General features: G+C 41.4%; 1 protein-coding gene across 1 annotated transcript in view; it reads right to left on the bottom strand.

The window, feature by feature from the left end:
• Window positions 1–14,635, bottom strand: part of LOC134221538 (uncharacterized) — a 70,854-nt gene extending 56,219 nt beyond the window's left edge. The window contains exons 1-5 of the mRNA XM_062700732.1: window positions 14,546–14,635; window positions 13,720–14,013; window positions 3,787–3,937; window positions 2,489–2,883; window positions 1,843–2,362 (exon numbers count right to left, since the gene is read on the bottom strand). Of these exons, the coding sequence (XP_062556716.1) occupies window positions 1,843–2,362; window positions 2,489–2,883; window positions 3,787–3,937; window positions 13,720–14,013; window positions 14,546–14,635 (1,450 nt within the window). The remainder of the gene's footprint in view (window positions 1–1,842; window positions 2,363–2,488; window positions 2,884–3,786; window positions 3,938–13,719; window positions 14,014–14,545) is intronic.
• Between the last annotated feature and the right edge of the window lie 933 nt (window positions 14,636–15,568).

The raw sequence follows: 15,568 nt of genomic DNA, 5'->3' as shown, positions 1-15,568 counted from the left end.
GAAGTGGCCACTTTTTAACAGTTCTGAAACCTGGCTTGCGACGTATCAAACTCCATGATTTTACAAAAGAAGTTCATAGGAATGTGTTCTAAGGACATTCGGACCATCTGGCCACATTCCGGCATACCCTGGGTTGCTGGTTCCCTGAGGGAAGTGGCCACATTTTGAACAATTCTGAAACCTGGCTTGCGGCGTATCAAACTTTGTGATTTTGCAAAAGAAGTTCATTGTAATGTGTTCTGAGGGCGTTTGGTCCGTCTGGCCACATTCCGGCACACCCTGGGTTGCTGGTTCCCTGAGAGAAGTGGCCACTTTTTAACAGTTCTGAAACCTGGCTTGCGACATATCAAACTTCATGATTTTGCTAAAGAAGTTCATTGAAATGTGAAGTTCATGTGACGTTTGGTCCATCTGGCCACATTCCGGCACACCCTGGGTTGCTGGTTCCCTGGGGAAGTGGCCACTTTTGATCAGTTCTGAAACCTGGCTTGCGACGTGTCAAACTTCATGATTTCCTAAGAAACGTTCATAGGAATGTGTTCTGAGGGCATTCTGTCCATGCGGCCACATTCCGAGACACCCTGAGTTGCTGGGTCCCTGGGGAGTGGCCACTTTTGATCAGTTCTGAAACCTGGCTTGCGACGTGTCAAACTTCATGATTTCCTAAGAAAAGTTCATAGGAATGTGTTCTGAGGACATTGGGTCCATGCGGCCACATTCCGAGACACCCTGAGTTGCTGGTTCCTGGGGAAGTGGCCACTTCTGGTCAGTTCTGAAACCTGGCTTGCGACGTGTCAAACTTCATGATTTCCTAAGAAAAGTTCATAGGAGTGTGTTCTGCGGACATTGGGTCCATCCGGCCACATTCCAAGACACACTGGGTTGTTGGTTCCCTGGGGAAGTGGCCACTTTTTAAATGGTTCTGAAATCCGTCTTGCGACATCTCAAAGTTCACGATTTTGCAAAACGAGTTCAAAGGAATATGTGTTAAGGGTATTTGGTCCATCTGGCCACATTTCGGAACATCCTGGAATACTGGTTCCTGGAGAAAGTGGCCACTTTTGAATGGCTCTGAAATCCGACTTGCGACGTCTCAAACTCCATGATTTTGCAAAACAAGTTCAAAGGCATGTATTTTGAGGGTATTTGGTCCACTTGGCCACACTCCGGAACATTCTGTGATGTTGGTTCCCTGGGAAAAGTGGCCACGTTTTGAATGGTTCTGAAATCCGTCTTGCGACATCTTGAAGTTTATGATTTTGCAAAACAAGTTCAAAGGAATGTGTTTTGAAGGTATTTGGTTCTCCTGGCTACATTCTTGAACATCCTGGGATACCGGTTCCCGGAGAAAGTGGCCACTTTTCGAATGACTCTGAATTCCGACTTGCGACATCTCAAAGTTCATGATTTTGCAAAACAAGTTCAAAGGAATGTGTCTAGAGGGTATGGTTCTGAAATGTAGTTTGCGACATCTCAAATTTCATGATTTTTCAAAACAAGTTCAAAAGTATGTTTTTCAAGTGTATTCGACCTTATAATGCTTGTTTTCCGGAGCAAGTGAACACTTTTCGATAAGTATGTGAATGTGTTCCTAAAGAATGTGGTCATCTCCGGATCCGGATTCTTGGCTGTATACTATAAAGGTATTATCGATACTAGGTGATATTTTGGGTTTTTTGTTTTGTATTTGATTTTTATGAGCCATACAGGTCCGGCATATGTCAAAATATTTTGATTCTCGTTTTACATGTCTTTCGCAAATCGCACTGTTGCACGATACACAACTTATCATCGTTTTTACATCTTTGTTTCGAGGGCAGAAACTACACCTTTTAGACTTACGGGTAATATGTTGCAACTCCGGAAACTCGTTTTGGGACTCAAAGCAGTTTGGGCATGCAAAACACTGAACTTTCCGGCAATGTGAGCTGCATGCTGTTTTACCACATGATTCACAAACCTTTAAATCATCCGTTGAAGTGCATGATAGACAAATAGATGTCGGTGAATTCGACTCTCCATACATGTCCTCGAAATTTCGAATGAATAGCTCGATTTTGCTTTTGACCTCATGGTGCAGACCTGTTTCATTTTTCCTCGATTTGACGTGTTTCAAAGCTAATTCCTTTGACAACCAGTCTAAGTATTTGCGCTTTTTACTGCGGTCATTCGGAAGATATGTTGGATGAGCTGCTAAAAACGTGTGGAAAGAATTATGGCCGCAAATGTCTAAAAAGTTTAGAAAAATTGCGAGAGGATATCTGTCCGTGCGCCTTTTGCATGAGTAGCTTCCTGTCGCACGATCTAGAGTGTCCACACCAGCCTTTAGAGAGTTATATAGCTCCACCACTTTCGGCTTTTCCTATAAAAAAAAATTATGTTTGTCAAAAATATGCTCAATTGCTGTTGTATATCGAGTAATTTGTTTATCTCACATCAAAGAAAATAACAAATGGATTATCTATGTTGCTTCAATCATTCTACTCACCACCACCGTTCTTGTGTCAGTTTTCGAAGAACTGGGAGGACACTCAGCATTCAGCTGATTTTTCTCAATCGTTTCCACATCCGGTATGGCTTCAGGATCGGTCGATAATAGAAGAACGGTTTTGTTCTTTTTCGCTGTCCATGACACTAACATTAATGGATCATGAAATCCATATCTAACCGTTCCTGGGGGGGGTTTTGAGTTACCGAGAAACTCTACGGGAATTTCCTTTTTATTTGATCTGAGTGTTCCAATTGACACCATGTCTTTCTCCAAGAGTTCATATGCCAACGGAACGCTGGTGAAGAAGTTATCGAAAGTTATTCTTCGATGTGTGCTGCAAAACGGTTCACAAAGTTGTAAAACAACACGCATAGCTTGGTTTTTCTCCGGTTTGTTTCAATTTTTCCTAGAATTAGGTAAAGTACTCAATTTTGTAATTGATGAATATTTTTAATGGAATTTTTCAAACATTTTTAGTGAACTATCATTCGAGTGGTATATATATATAAAGTATATAAAAGTTAAATGCTTACCGGCGTATATATCGAAATTAGCAAGCATTGAGTTGTGAACGTCAACTGCGCACCACATCTTTATACCATAACGGCAAGGTTTTCCTTTCATATATACCCGAAAAGCACATTTTCCGCGAAACGGAATCATTCGCTCATCTACAGTAACATCTTTCGAAGGTTCATATATGGTCAAAATATTTGTTTGAATACGGTCAGAAACTTCTCTAATTAGTCGTAAGCGATCATGGCTATTCTGATCTTTGGATGGTTGTTTGCTTGTATTTGATCCACGAGCTGGGCGTCTACTCAGCGAATCATCAAACCGAATATATTTATATATTTGCTCATATCTTAAAATGCATAGAAAACATATCAAATGAATTTGATTTCTAGAAAATTTATCAATCATCAAACCTATCTCTTGACATTATTGCTGAGTAGAATACACGACTCGTGACTTCGTCTGTAGACCACAACTCTCGTATATGAGTCTTCGAATCGTGATTCTTGCCAGCTCCATATAACACTCCAATCCAAGCGAGAAACTCGTCATATTCCAATGGTTTGAATTTTGAATCGTGGGCACCTTCGGCGTTGGTGTAGCGGCAAATCAAATCAATTAACGATGAATCAAAAATAATAAGAATGCATCCATTGGAGTTTTTATTTTACTAAGATCCACATTGAACTTGGGGCCAAAACCCTCACTACCAGATTTATTCTTATTTGGCCAAGGGATACTGCTCCATTTTATATTTCCGCACTTTGAAACATATTCACTACTCTCTGCTTCGTCATCGGAATAAAATGGATCATCCTCAACTTGCTCATTCAGTATATCATTTTCGACACCAATTGCATCCGGATCGGCAATACTTGAGCTTTCCGACTCCGAATCACTTAACATTTTGAACACGAGATCGAACAGCGACTTAAACGTACGGATAATTTGTTTACATTGAATTCCCGGAAACAGTCATCGTAAGTGTGGTGGCTCATCTGATGCAGCAAAATAGGCGTTTTAGGGAAAAATGTTAACAATTGACTGATGAGCAATGCTCAGACACGTGATTCCTGTAACCTGGTGGAATACGTTCAAACTTGTTATCTAAATGATGATTTCATGTATGAGGCTTACATATAAATATGTAACACTGAATCAACAATTTGACGCCACAATACATGATGCGAGACCAAATCTCTCCATATTTGGTTGCGGCTCACGCTCGCTAAATAGTTATGTATTTGGTCCGTCAACTGTCAGCCCGTCGCTGCGCTCTAGGCCTGTCGGTTCGGAATGGTGTTTGCTTTTCAGCAGTCTTGTACGATGTACTGCCCATCGTACCCTTCCAGCTTTAGCAACCTGAAGCATACTGGGTTTTCTAAATGTTGAACGATTTTGAATAAAACAAATCAAGTTTGATGCGATTTATGTTATAATTGCATGTTGATACAACAATTAAAGGGATGAATTCAGGGACAGAAACAGTCACTTCAACTACTCTCAAACAGTTGACATTCAACAAACAACCAAGTCACCAGTCATTTACAAATTTGAATGTGCGAATGAATAGGACGGCATGTGCATGAACAGCAGCAAGCGTTGACTCTCGGTGTCAGCATTGTTGTGTGCGGTGTCAAAATGGATCTTCAGCTTGGCACATTGATATTCAATTTGAAATCTCAAAATATGAATATCATTTCATACTGCAGTGCATGGATTTAACATTTTGAAGTCAGATTTCTAAAAGATATGCATCTGTTTAGTATACAAAGTAAAATAATCATCATTTTTCGGTGCAAATCAACCACAATGCAAAATTTCTATTCAGCCTCGGTAGATCTTCATATTTTACGCTCGATTATCAATCGGCTTTTGAAGATCGGATGGCAAATTAGGTATGGAAGTTTGACAGCATGCTGCGAGATATTCGTGCCTGCATTGGCGAACTTCCTATCAAAACAAACACGAGTCAATGACGAAGCTGCCTACCGAGCGTGGATGCAAGTGATGGTAAAACGAAGTTTTCCTTCCTTGCTTAAATGTACAAAAATAAACAAACAATGAGTGGACCACCTTCAAAATGAATAATACTAATAAATTTTAAACTTATGATAATCACACAATACTTAATTACAATTAGCATTAGCTGATTCATTCCATACACCAATGGTTTGTATGTAATGTGTCTGATTGACAGAATGGTGAAAGTATTTCGGAATGATATTTCTAAATTTTATAAATTCCCTAGGAAACCAGCATTCCAAGATTTTAAGGAATGCACTTGGTCACTTGGTCACTTTTTCCCGGGGAACATCCCAGGATGTTCCGGAATGTGGCATGATGGACCAAATACCCTCAAAACACATTCCTTTAAACTTGTTTTGCGAAATCATGAAATTTGAGACTTCGCAGGCTAGATTTAAAACCTTTTAAATATTTGCCACTTTCTACAGGATACCGGCATTCCAGGATATTCCGAAATGTGGCCAATTGGAACCAAATAACCTCAAAACACTTTCCTTTGGACTTGATTTGCGAAATAATGAACTTTTAGATGTCGCGAGACGAATTTCAGAGCCAATCAAAAGTGGCCACTTTCTCCAGGGAACCAGTATTCCAGGATGTTCCGGAGTGTGGCCAGTTGGACCAAATATCGTCAAAACACATTCCTTTGAACTTGTTTTGCAAAATCATGAACTTTGAGATGTCGCAAGTCGGATTTCAGAGCCATTCAAAAGTGGCCACTTCCCCTGGGGAACCAGCATCCCAGGATGTTCCGGAGTGTGGCCAAGTGGACCAAATACCCTCAAAATACATTCCTTTGAACTTGTTTTGCAAAATCATAAACTTTGAGATGTCGCAAGACGGATTTCAGAGCCATTTAAAAGTGGCCACTTTCCCTGGGGAACCAGCGCCCTCTGGGTGTCTCGAAATGTGGCCGGATGGACGAAATGCCATCAGAACACATTCCTATAAACTTCTCTACGGAAATCATGAAGTTTGACACGTCGCAAGCCAGGTTTCGAACTGATAAAAAAGTGGCCACTTCCCCAGGGAACCAGCAACCCAGGGTGTCGCGGAATGTGGTCATATGGACCGAATGCCCTCAGAACACATTACAATGAACTTCTTTAGCAAAATCATGAAGTTTGATACGTCGCAACCCAGGTTTCAGAACTGATCAAAAGTAGCCACTTCCCCAGGGAACCAGCAATCCAGGGTGTTTCGGAATGTGACCAGATGGATCAAATGGCCTCAGAACACATTCCTATGAACTTCTTTTGCAAAATCATAAAGTTTGATACGTCGCAAGCCAGGTTTCAGAACTGTTAAAAGTGGCCACTTCCCTCAGGGAACCAGCAACCCAGGGTGTTCCGGAATGTGGCCAGATGGTCCGAATGCCCTCAGAACACATTCCTATGAACTTTTTTGCAAAATCATGAAGTTTGATACGTCGCAAGCCAGGTTTCAGAACTGTTAAAAAGTGGCCACTTCCATCAGGGAACCAGCAACCCAGGATGTGCCGGAATGTGGCCAGATGGCCCAAATGCCCTCAGAACACATTCCTATGAATTTCTTTTGCAAAATCATGAAGTTTGATACGTCGAAAGCCAGGTTTCGGAACTGATCAAAAGTGGCCACTTCCCCAGGGAACCAGCGACCCAGGGTGTGGCGGAATGTGGCCAGACGGACCAAACGCCCTCAGAACACATTACAATGAACTTCTTTTGCAAAATCGTTTAATACGTCGCAAGCCAGGTTTCAGAACTGGTTAAAAAAGTGGCCACTTCCCCCAGGGAACCAGCAACCCAGGGTGTGCCGGAATGGGGTCAGATGGACCGAATGTCCTCAGAACACATTCTTATGAACTTCTTTTGAAAAACCATGAAGTTTGACACGTCGCAAGTCATGTTTCCGGCTTGATCAGGAAGTGGCCATTTTTCCGGGATGGGAGGTTACCCCAGTACTCCCATCAATATCTCCGGAACCATGGCCATTTTCCAAACGATGACCAATGTCCCAAAAACTATAGGAATTTTGTGATCGATTGCAGAAAACAGAACCAAATTGCGATGCAAGACTGCTGAGAACCATCATTTTGAAAAAATAGTTTTCCATGAAATTGGGGGTCAGGTACGTAAGTGTTAATTGCGTTTTCATATTTTCCCATGAAAACTTTTATATTTTTATTTCTCTTTCTTATTTTTGGTGAAATATTTAAAACTAACCGCGGTGGAGGTTAGTACTCAGATTCTGATGGCTTTTCCACAAACGGGACCTTTAAGTGGTCTTGTTGTGTAGCTGTTATCACGCCTATCTAGGGGGGTTGTGGGGTGGGGATTTAGGTTGGAGTCCAAGGAGAGATTAGTGAGTAGGGACGGTCTGGACCGGAGGAGTAACAAACTCCGATACATTGCCATATGGTAGATTGGCAAATACCATAGCACGTGCGCTGGATCAGACCTTAAAGCTTTCTCCCTTTGCAAAAATTAAAAAAAAAGCTGCCTTATTGGGTTATAAACACAGGTTACGAGGTCTACGTAGCTGTTTGTAATGAATTCCATTTGAAGTAGCAGAAGGGATACTGCGTTGCTTAGGGGTTGACAGCAAATGTTCACTTACGGGATGTCAATTGTTTGCATGCGGTACTCGAAATCTTAGGGGCCTCATACACGCTCCGACATTGGTTCGGTTGGAATAAAGTTGGACCGTCTGTGGGCACGTTGTACGACTGTTGGACAGTACAACTTGCCTTTATTCCGACCGAACCAAATTTGCTGGGGGCGGAGTCAAAGTTGTACAACATGTCGGAGCGTGTATGCGGCCCCTTATGCAACGTACACACCAGTCAAGCAGTTTGACGAACATTGACTCCGCCCCCATGAAAACGCTTCGGTTGCTGCATTATTTGAACGTGTGTGAAGTTGTTCGAACAACAATTTGACAGTTGGCGGCTCGGTTGGAAAAAATTAAAACGGTTTGATTTTGGTTTGAGTTGTCGGGGGCAGGGATGGGAACGGTTGACATTTCTTTTTATCATTCATTCTGTCACGCAGTCAAAGAAAAACAAAACCATGACAGCCGCAGCAGCAGCCACGACCAAGCAGACGACAGTCAGCACATGATTTTATTATTTTCCCTCCCCACAATTAACGTTTCTGTACGCTTATTTCACGATGTATGACCGTTTTTGGTGGTAAATGATTATTTCATCACTCCTTGCTCATTTTAAAGACTAGAACTAATTGATTAGTACCAACGGCTAGCATTCTTTCTAGGCTTTGCGCCACAGGCAATAAAACCCGATTCTGTTTTGATTGAGCTGCGCACGAACCGAAACAAGAAATCTCATGCAAATGCTGACCGTACCGACGGCTCGACTCTCATGCAGCGCACGCAGTAGTACACAAACAGTTTGTTTGTTTTTTGGAAAACTGTTTCGGTTTGTGCGGTGCATGAAATTTGATAAAATGTAAACATTCGCATAATCACAGTGTTTTACTGTACATTTCCCAACACTGGTCGGGGGTGGAGTCAAGGTCCGCCGAACATGTTTGAGCATTTGTAGTGAAGTTGCACAAACCCTCATATATTTTTTTTATTGGTGCTCAAGTTGGCGCTTCGGTCGTTCGTGTGTGATATTGTTGATCGCATAAATTGGTTGTTCATGACGCTGTTGGTAAAACTTGAAGAAAGTTTGAATAAACGAGAGGTGGAGTCAATGTTGGTCAAACTGCTTGACCGTGTGTACGTTCCATTACACATTCGCTATACAACCGACGACATTAGCTGTTCGAGGTAACGAACGTGCTTCCGAACTGTATAATCATCAACCATCATGATCAGCGCAACTGTAAGTACTTGGACCCGACAATCACTCAATCAATCAATCAATGTTTCGATAGAGCAGTTTATCGCAGTTATTCTTCTTTTTATTTATTTATCATTCCTCTTTTCGCTATAGATTTATTCTATATAAAAAATTATCAATTTGTCAGTTTATCAAAATATTTCAAAGTGAAAGGTTCAAAACGTGTTCTGATTTCCGAGCAAGTCGCAAAGGCGATGGTGATTCCGAATCTTCTGATAGATTGACTCTTTCGATGCTGGCGAGATCACTCATTCGCTGCTGTTTTCACAGACTTTCCTGACATTCGCTTGCTTAGAGTTAATAAAATATAAAGGTTCTTATCAGAAACTATGATAAAGCATAGCGAATATGCGGTAGACATTAAGACACGCAGTGATCGCTAGTGGTGACGAAGGCTAGCCATGTGCGTAGCATGTGCGTCCTTTTGCTGCGTCATCGTCGAACCTATCTGCTGCCAAGCCGGTGGCGCTCTTTTTGTGGAAACTGCTGGCGTTCTGTCTGAACGCTTATTCCCTTCCCAACCTTTCTGGTTGAGATGGTGGCAATAGCCATCATTAGCTATTTTATGGATGACATTGTTACTGTTTGAATTTTCTACAAATACCATGCAATTATGCCCAAAGTACAAAACGGAAACTCCCTTTAAACCAACTGTCACTGATATAAAATACTGATCCTGAAAAGCTGCCAACCATCTCGCGAGAAAATTACACTTGGCTGATGCTGCCGCCGATGAAGACGATTTATTGACAAATGGCTACGGACGCCATTGTGGAGGAATATTTTTCTATTGTAATCACTGCAGATGGCCATCACTGATGTCGTTTAGAACCGCTATCGACGCCATAATTGTCATTATTGTCAGAAAATTATTGTAAAATCATTGCTCTTTTGTTTGAAATAGTGGTCCTGAAAAGAACTGAACTACGTGGATCTACGATTCTTGATGCGCCTTGAATACTACTACTACTTCTTCTTCTTCTTCTTATTGGCATTACATCCCCACACTGGGACAGAGCCGCCTCACAGCTTAGTGTTCATTAAGCACTTCCACAGTTATTAACTGCGAGGTTTCTAAGCCAAGTTACCATTTTACCGTTACCGTACATCATGAGGCTAACACGATGATACCAGAGAAATCGAGACAATTTCCAAAACGGAAATTGTCTAGACCGGCACCCGGAATCGAACCCAGCCACCCTCAGCATGGTCTTGCTTTGTAGCCGCGCGTCTTACCGTACGGCTAAGGAGGGCCGACTTACAGGAGACTACTTACATCAGCCAAATTATGGTCCAAATCATGCGAGAATATTTTACTTGCAATGGCAGACATTCACGTTTGTTAAAATCAATTATTTTCACTAATGATCATTTCCAATCCAAAGTTCTGCTGATGTTGACGGCAGCCGCTCGATAGTTTACCGCTGAATTGCTACATATGCCATCCTTGCGAATAATTTTGCTACAGCAATCACACTCCTACGCCCGCCATTGGGACCGACGCCGACGCCATTGAATTTTCTGCAGTCATCAAAAGATTGTGCTTTGTAGTGTGAATCAAGGTTTGCCAAACTCAATAAAATGTTTGGTAGGTTGTCTTGTTTTGTGCTTCTTGACTGTCAAAACAGATGTCGAAAAAAAAAAGTTGCCCGTAGCAAACCGATTAATTTCCAACAATGCTCCTTCCCAGCCACTACAGCAGTAATACGGGTCAGCATTTTGAGCGAAAATTTTACTCCTGCGATAATTTTAAATACGGCAAATCAAACCTTCTTCTGGTGGTCCTCAAAAGGAGCAATTTATTTCAATAGTAAGCCTTTGTAATCACTAACAGCATGCGAGAAAATTTAACTTTGAAGGCTGATGTCAAAAATCGCCACTCAATGATTTTGTATTTTCTTATCAAACTTGGTGAGTCTTTAGCTGAAATTTAAGTGAAAACTACTCAAAAATTTTCATACTGACAGCAAAATTTGAAATATCGAGAATACCGGTACTTTTCCGTCTCTAATACCGGTATTATAGGTACTAAAAATACCGGTACTACCGGTTAGACCACTCTGATGATTTTATCATATGCGGCTTTGAAGTCGATGAATAAATGATGTGTGGCATATGGCGTACGGCGAATATTTATCACGCACTCTCTTGCAATTGGTGTTAGTCGACGGCATTAACGGCATTAAAAATACCTTGTAGACGGCGTTCAGCAATGTGAAATTGACGCAATTTAGTTCGGTCAATCTACTCAAGACATAACAGTCATTCTCCTGTTTCCTATAAAGTATGTCGCTCACCAATCTAGCCAAGATTCTATTCTATGCTGAAGAATCACTGATTTTGATCCAGTGATAGGTGGTTAGAGGCTGGGAGGGAGCTCTCGATACTACACATCAAATAAACAAATACTGTCGTCAGGCAACAAGAAAATTTTCTACAAGAATAAACAATCAACGTAGGCGCACCTAAAAAGACCAAATTTTGTTTTGTGTGTTATTGTTGTTATATTGCCTTAGGGGCCGTCCAGAAACCACGTGGTCATATATGGGGAGACTTCTTCGCTTTAACGAGTATTCCAAATCATCCGGTTAGCTTATTGTGTATGTGCTTAGTTCCCGGTATAAAAATCTTTATGAACATGAATTGGCTAATTCGCGAATTGGATACACTTTTATTTTGCTCAGAGGACTCTAACCGGGGCTCAGGTGAAACAGTCAAGGGAACAGTTGAAGCTCGATGGTCAACTGTGATTAAAAAATGAACAAGTGTCAAAATAGGGGAAAAGAAGCATCGTCTTTGCAGGTCTCGTCTCAGGTTCCACAGTTGTTTTCCAAATTCAAAACGTTAAGCAACAAACTTGGTGACCTGTCATAAGACGAGTTTATACAATCCCATTGAATTCCACCACTTAATTGTATCTTGACAGATACGTATTTCGACCTCAAAAGTAAGGCCGTCTTCAGTGTCTCGTACTTGACTCGACTTGAAGAAAATGATCGCAGCTAAATAACAAAAAGGGCGGTTCCTTCACAGTGCTGCCACCTAGAAAAAACTTGAGAAAAAGTGAAAACATGGAAATTTGACATGGCATGGTATAGCAAATTTAAATTAGAATGCCTATAAAACGTGATGAAGATGTTTCAGTCAAACAATTTTTGGTCTGTAGTTATAAATTCAACAATCTTATGAATTAGCGGATTTTTAAATAATTGATATAAAATCCGAGATGACATACTTATTTATTTTTTGAACCAGTTCATTTATTTGGTAGGCTCAGTTGTGTGTGACTCCTTGCAGAGCCGCAATCCTCAAGTATGATATTTTTTATAATGTATATCAGCATACCTTAACAATTTATTAGGAGGGGACATAGACCATAATACTCATGGCGACTCAAGGTTGAAAATTGGTTGAAAAATGGTTGAAAAATGTATTAAGTAACAGGACGGACGGGAAAGGGATTTGAGTTTAAATTATTTCAGGCGTTTGACGTTGAAAACGGTTTCGCCGTCGTGCTCGATTTTGGTTCGTCAGGAACATACTTTGTTTTGGGCGCTTTCAAAATTTTAACCCCATAAACCAAGAATTTTCGGAAAAAAACTTTTATTTTTGTTTTATGAAAAAATATGCTTAATTTCCTCCTCCCCCCCCCCCCCCCTTTTTAATTTTCCATGAATCTACTTTTGCTTTTGGTGACTTGGCGGTCTTCTCTTACTCTATTGCGTCCGCTCTGATTTTGATTTTTCACAGATATTTCCTCTCCGACTTACTTTTACTCTTTCTCTTTCTTACGTAAAATAGCCCTTACAACAACACATTTACTTACAATCGTGCGTGTTTCCAATCACCAACTAACAGCCAACCATTAATTCGAAACTCGCAAGAAAATGTCACTTGTGTGCTGCTGCTGCCCAAATACACGATGATTAACCGCTAGACTACAGTAGACTCTATCGTTGAGGTTAGATTCTGATTCCGTTTATGGTACGGCCTCTTGCCCTCGAGGAACTACTCAACTAAATCCGGAAGGGGCTCAGTCATAAACCCCCGGTAGCTGGTCTATAGCCAACGGTCACCTATGGGGTAGGCACTAGAGTGATTCAAATTTCGACTTTTTTGCCCCCCCGATGCTTAAACGATTGCCTTTGCCATTTTAATAATCTTCCTAAATTTTTAGCAATTTTGGATGTAATTTTACTGTGCACACGTCATTTGAAGTTTGTATGGAAATTACTGTGAAAACTGACCCTTATGTGGAAGACACATTGCCTACACAGAATATTTCTCAAGCTGGAAGGCAGTTGTTGTTGCGAAGCGATTTCTCGTTTGGAAGCAAAGTTATTAAGAAAACAAAAATGCTCATTATTGATATTGATGTTATTCTTTTACGTGTTAAATTGAATATCCCAATTACTTTAATTTTTCAATAACTTTTCTTGCGAGCATCAAATCGTTTCGCAACAAAGACGGCCTGTTTCCTTGTTAAATTTCTTATGTTGCCGATGTACTTATGTGTATATTGTTAGAGCTTGGAGGGAAGCGTTGGGGAAAGGTTTTTCCATGAAAGTTACTCTTTTCATAGTAATTTTCATACAAACTTCAAACCACGCGTGCTCACTCAATTTACATCCGATTTTAGGTGGTTTAATAAAAAGGCAAATGCAATCGTTTAAACATCGGGGAGCAAAAAAGTCAAAATTTGAATCACTCTTGTGGGCACGCAAGGCCTTTTTTGGCTTTCGAGTCCCAGGGTCAGTAGAGGTTACGGGGAGGTTTTCGGACCTTGCTAGTAACTGGAGTTCAGGAGGTTAGCTTTATAAACTCTTTAAATACTCACGATTTTGTACAGGGTGACGAAACTTTGGAGGGGTGGCAGGACGACGGACGTCCAGCCGGGCGACCGCCAGCAAAACGATGAAATGTCGTCGGAAGAATGGAGCGTCGGTAGGGTGGAATGCCGAATGAACGGTGGAGCGTCGTCCGAGCGGAATGCCGGACGAGCGATGGGGCGTTGGCCGGGCGGAATGCCGGAAGATGAAACGTTGGCCGTGCGGAATACTGGAATGCCAGGAAATGGAAGACCAGCGGGCAATGGGTCGCCGAAAGGATGGATGGGGCGCCACAGGACGCACTACGGAATTGAAGGCGCAATATTTTGCAGGTTAGTTGCCGGTTCTAGTTAACGGGAGATGATTTTCTGGACACAGACGTTCGGCCGAACGTTGACGTGTTGTGTGCACGCTACTGTATAACGGAGCTGGCCGACATACTTTGGCTTGCTTCCCCACATGAGAAGGCGGCGAACATTCGCCGGACGATAAACTATACCACACTTGACCGGACGACGATCTGCTTGACCCGTAGATTACCTGCCAGCTTCCTATATCCGAGATGACTGACAATGGGATTCCAAAATGCGGTCGTCCTTGGCGGTTAGCGGATGGTGTATTCGCGCAGTTAACACTGCGGAGGGGAATCCGCGACGACTACCGGTGCAGCTCTAACTAGTGGGAATAGTGATCGGGGCTCTCCAGCTAGTTGGACCGTCCCAGAAGCACGTGTAAATTATTCTTCATTTGCACTTCTTAAAATAAAACTTTCCGTTCACACGATGTGTCTACATCCACATCCACACTACATCCACATCCAGAGAGTGAGCTTACCTCGGGAACCTCCAATTCCACTTTTCGGCATTTTCCATCGATTGCTTTGATGATTAACTCCGAGATATCTAATCCGAATGGTATTTCCATATATACTAGCGCCGCCAACGTATGAATTCTAAACCAAATGGATTTCCAACATAATGATTTCGACCTTCCAACAAGTTAGCTTTGTAACTTCTTCTTCTTCTTCTTCTTTGCTTTGTAACTATAAATAAGAAATAGTTGACAGTAAATAATTTTTCAATAACCCTGTGTCGCCACCGTTACTATAAAAAATCTTAAACAGCCCTGTTGCCAAGATGGCCAACACGAAAAACTGGAATGCCGTGCGTACTATTCAGCAAGTGAGGAGAATAAAACTTTTTTCATAAGCACTAGCATTTGTTTATACGACATAAAGGTTCGCGGTACTTACCAATTTCCCGACTATCGCCCTTGTCGGAGTATTTCAATTCAATACATAACAACACTCACTTTTTCAACACTTATAATTTTTTTTATTTTTAAATACCGTCGTTCGGGGTGACATTGGGCCTAGGGGGTAAGATTGGGCCAAAAACGAAAAATGTTTCAACTCCTAATATCTCAGAAACTGTTGCGAATTTTGATGAAAACTTCAAACGGTTCGAAATTATATTAAAATTCACGTCTAGGAAATCACAAAACAAATTCCAAGGATTAATTGTGCTCGTACCATAATGCTGGGAATTTGAATGTAAAACTATTGATCGAATGAACCCATATTAAAATAGTGTCAGTAATGCCCCACAAATCTATTACATAACTGAATTTTACATCGATGGATACCTGGTGATCATGTTACGATAATCTGTTTGTTGTTTTATCGAATTTTATGAATATTTATTTAGCGGTATTGCTTTTTCGTAGCAACGAGCAATGCATGCTAAAAAGGGGTGAGATTGGGCCAAGCCGGCCGATCTCATCCTGGATTTCCTGGAGATTCGGAGCCGGAAGTCGCATGTCCTGCGCGCGTGCTCCTAGGTTCATTACCATACCGCC

Source organism: Armigeres subalbatus, chromosome 3 (genome assembly GCF_024139115.2).
Source record: "Armigeres subalbatus isolate Guangzhou_Male chromosome 3, GZ_Asu_2, whole genome shotgun sequence".
In the NCBI taxonomy this organism is placed as follows: domain Eukaryota; kingdom Metazoa; phylum Arthropoda; class Insecta; order Diptera; family Culicidae; genus Armigeres; species Armigeres subalbatus.
The sequence above is the reverse complement of the archived record's forward strand: the minus strand, read 5'-3'. Positions and strand labels throughout refer to the sequence as shown.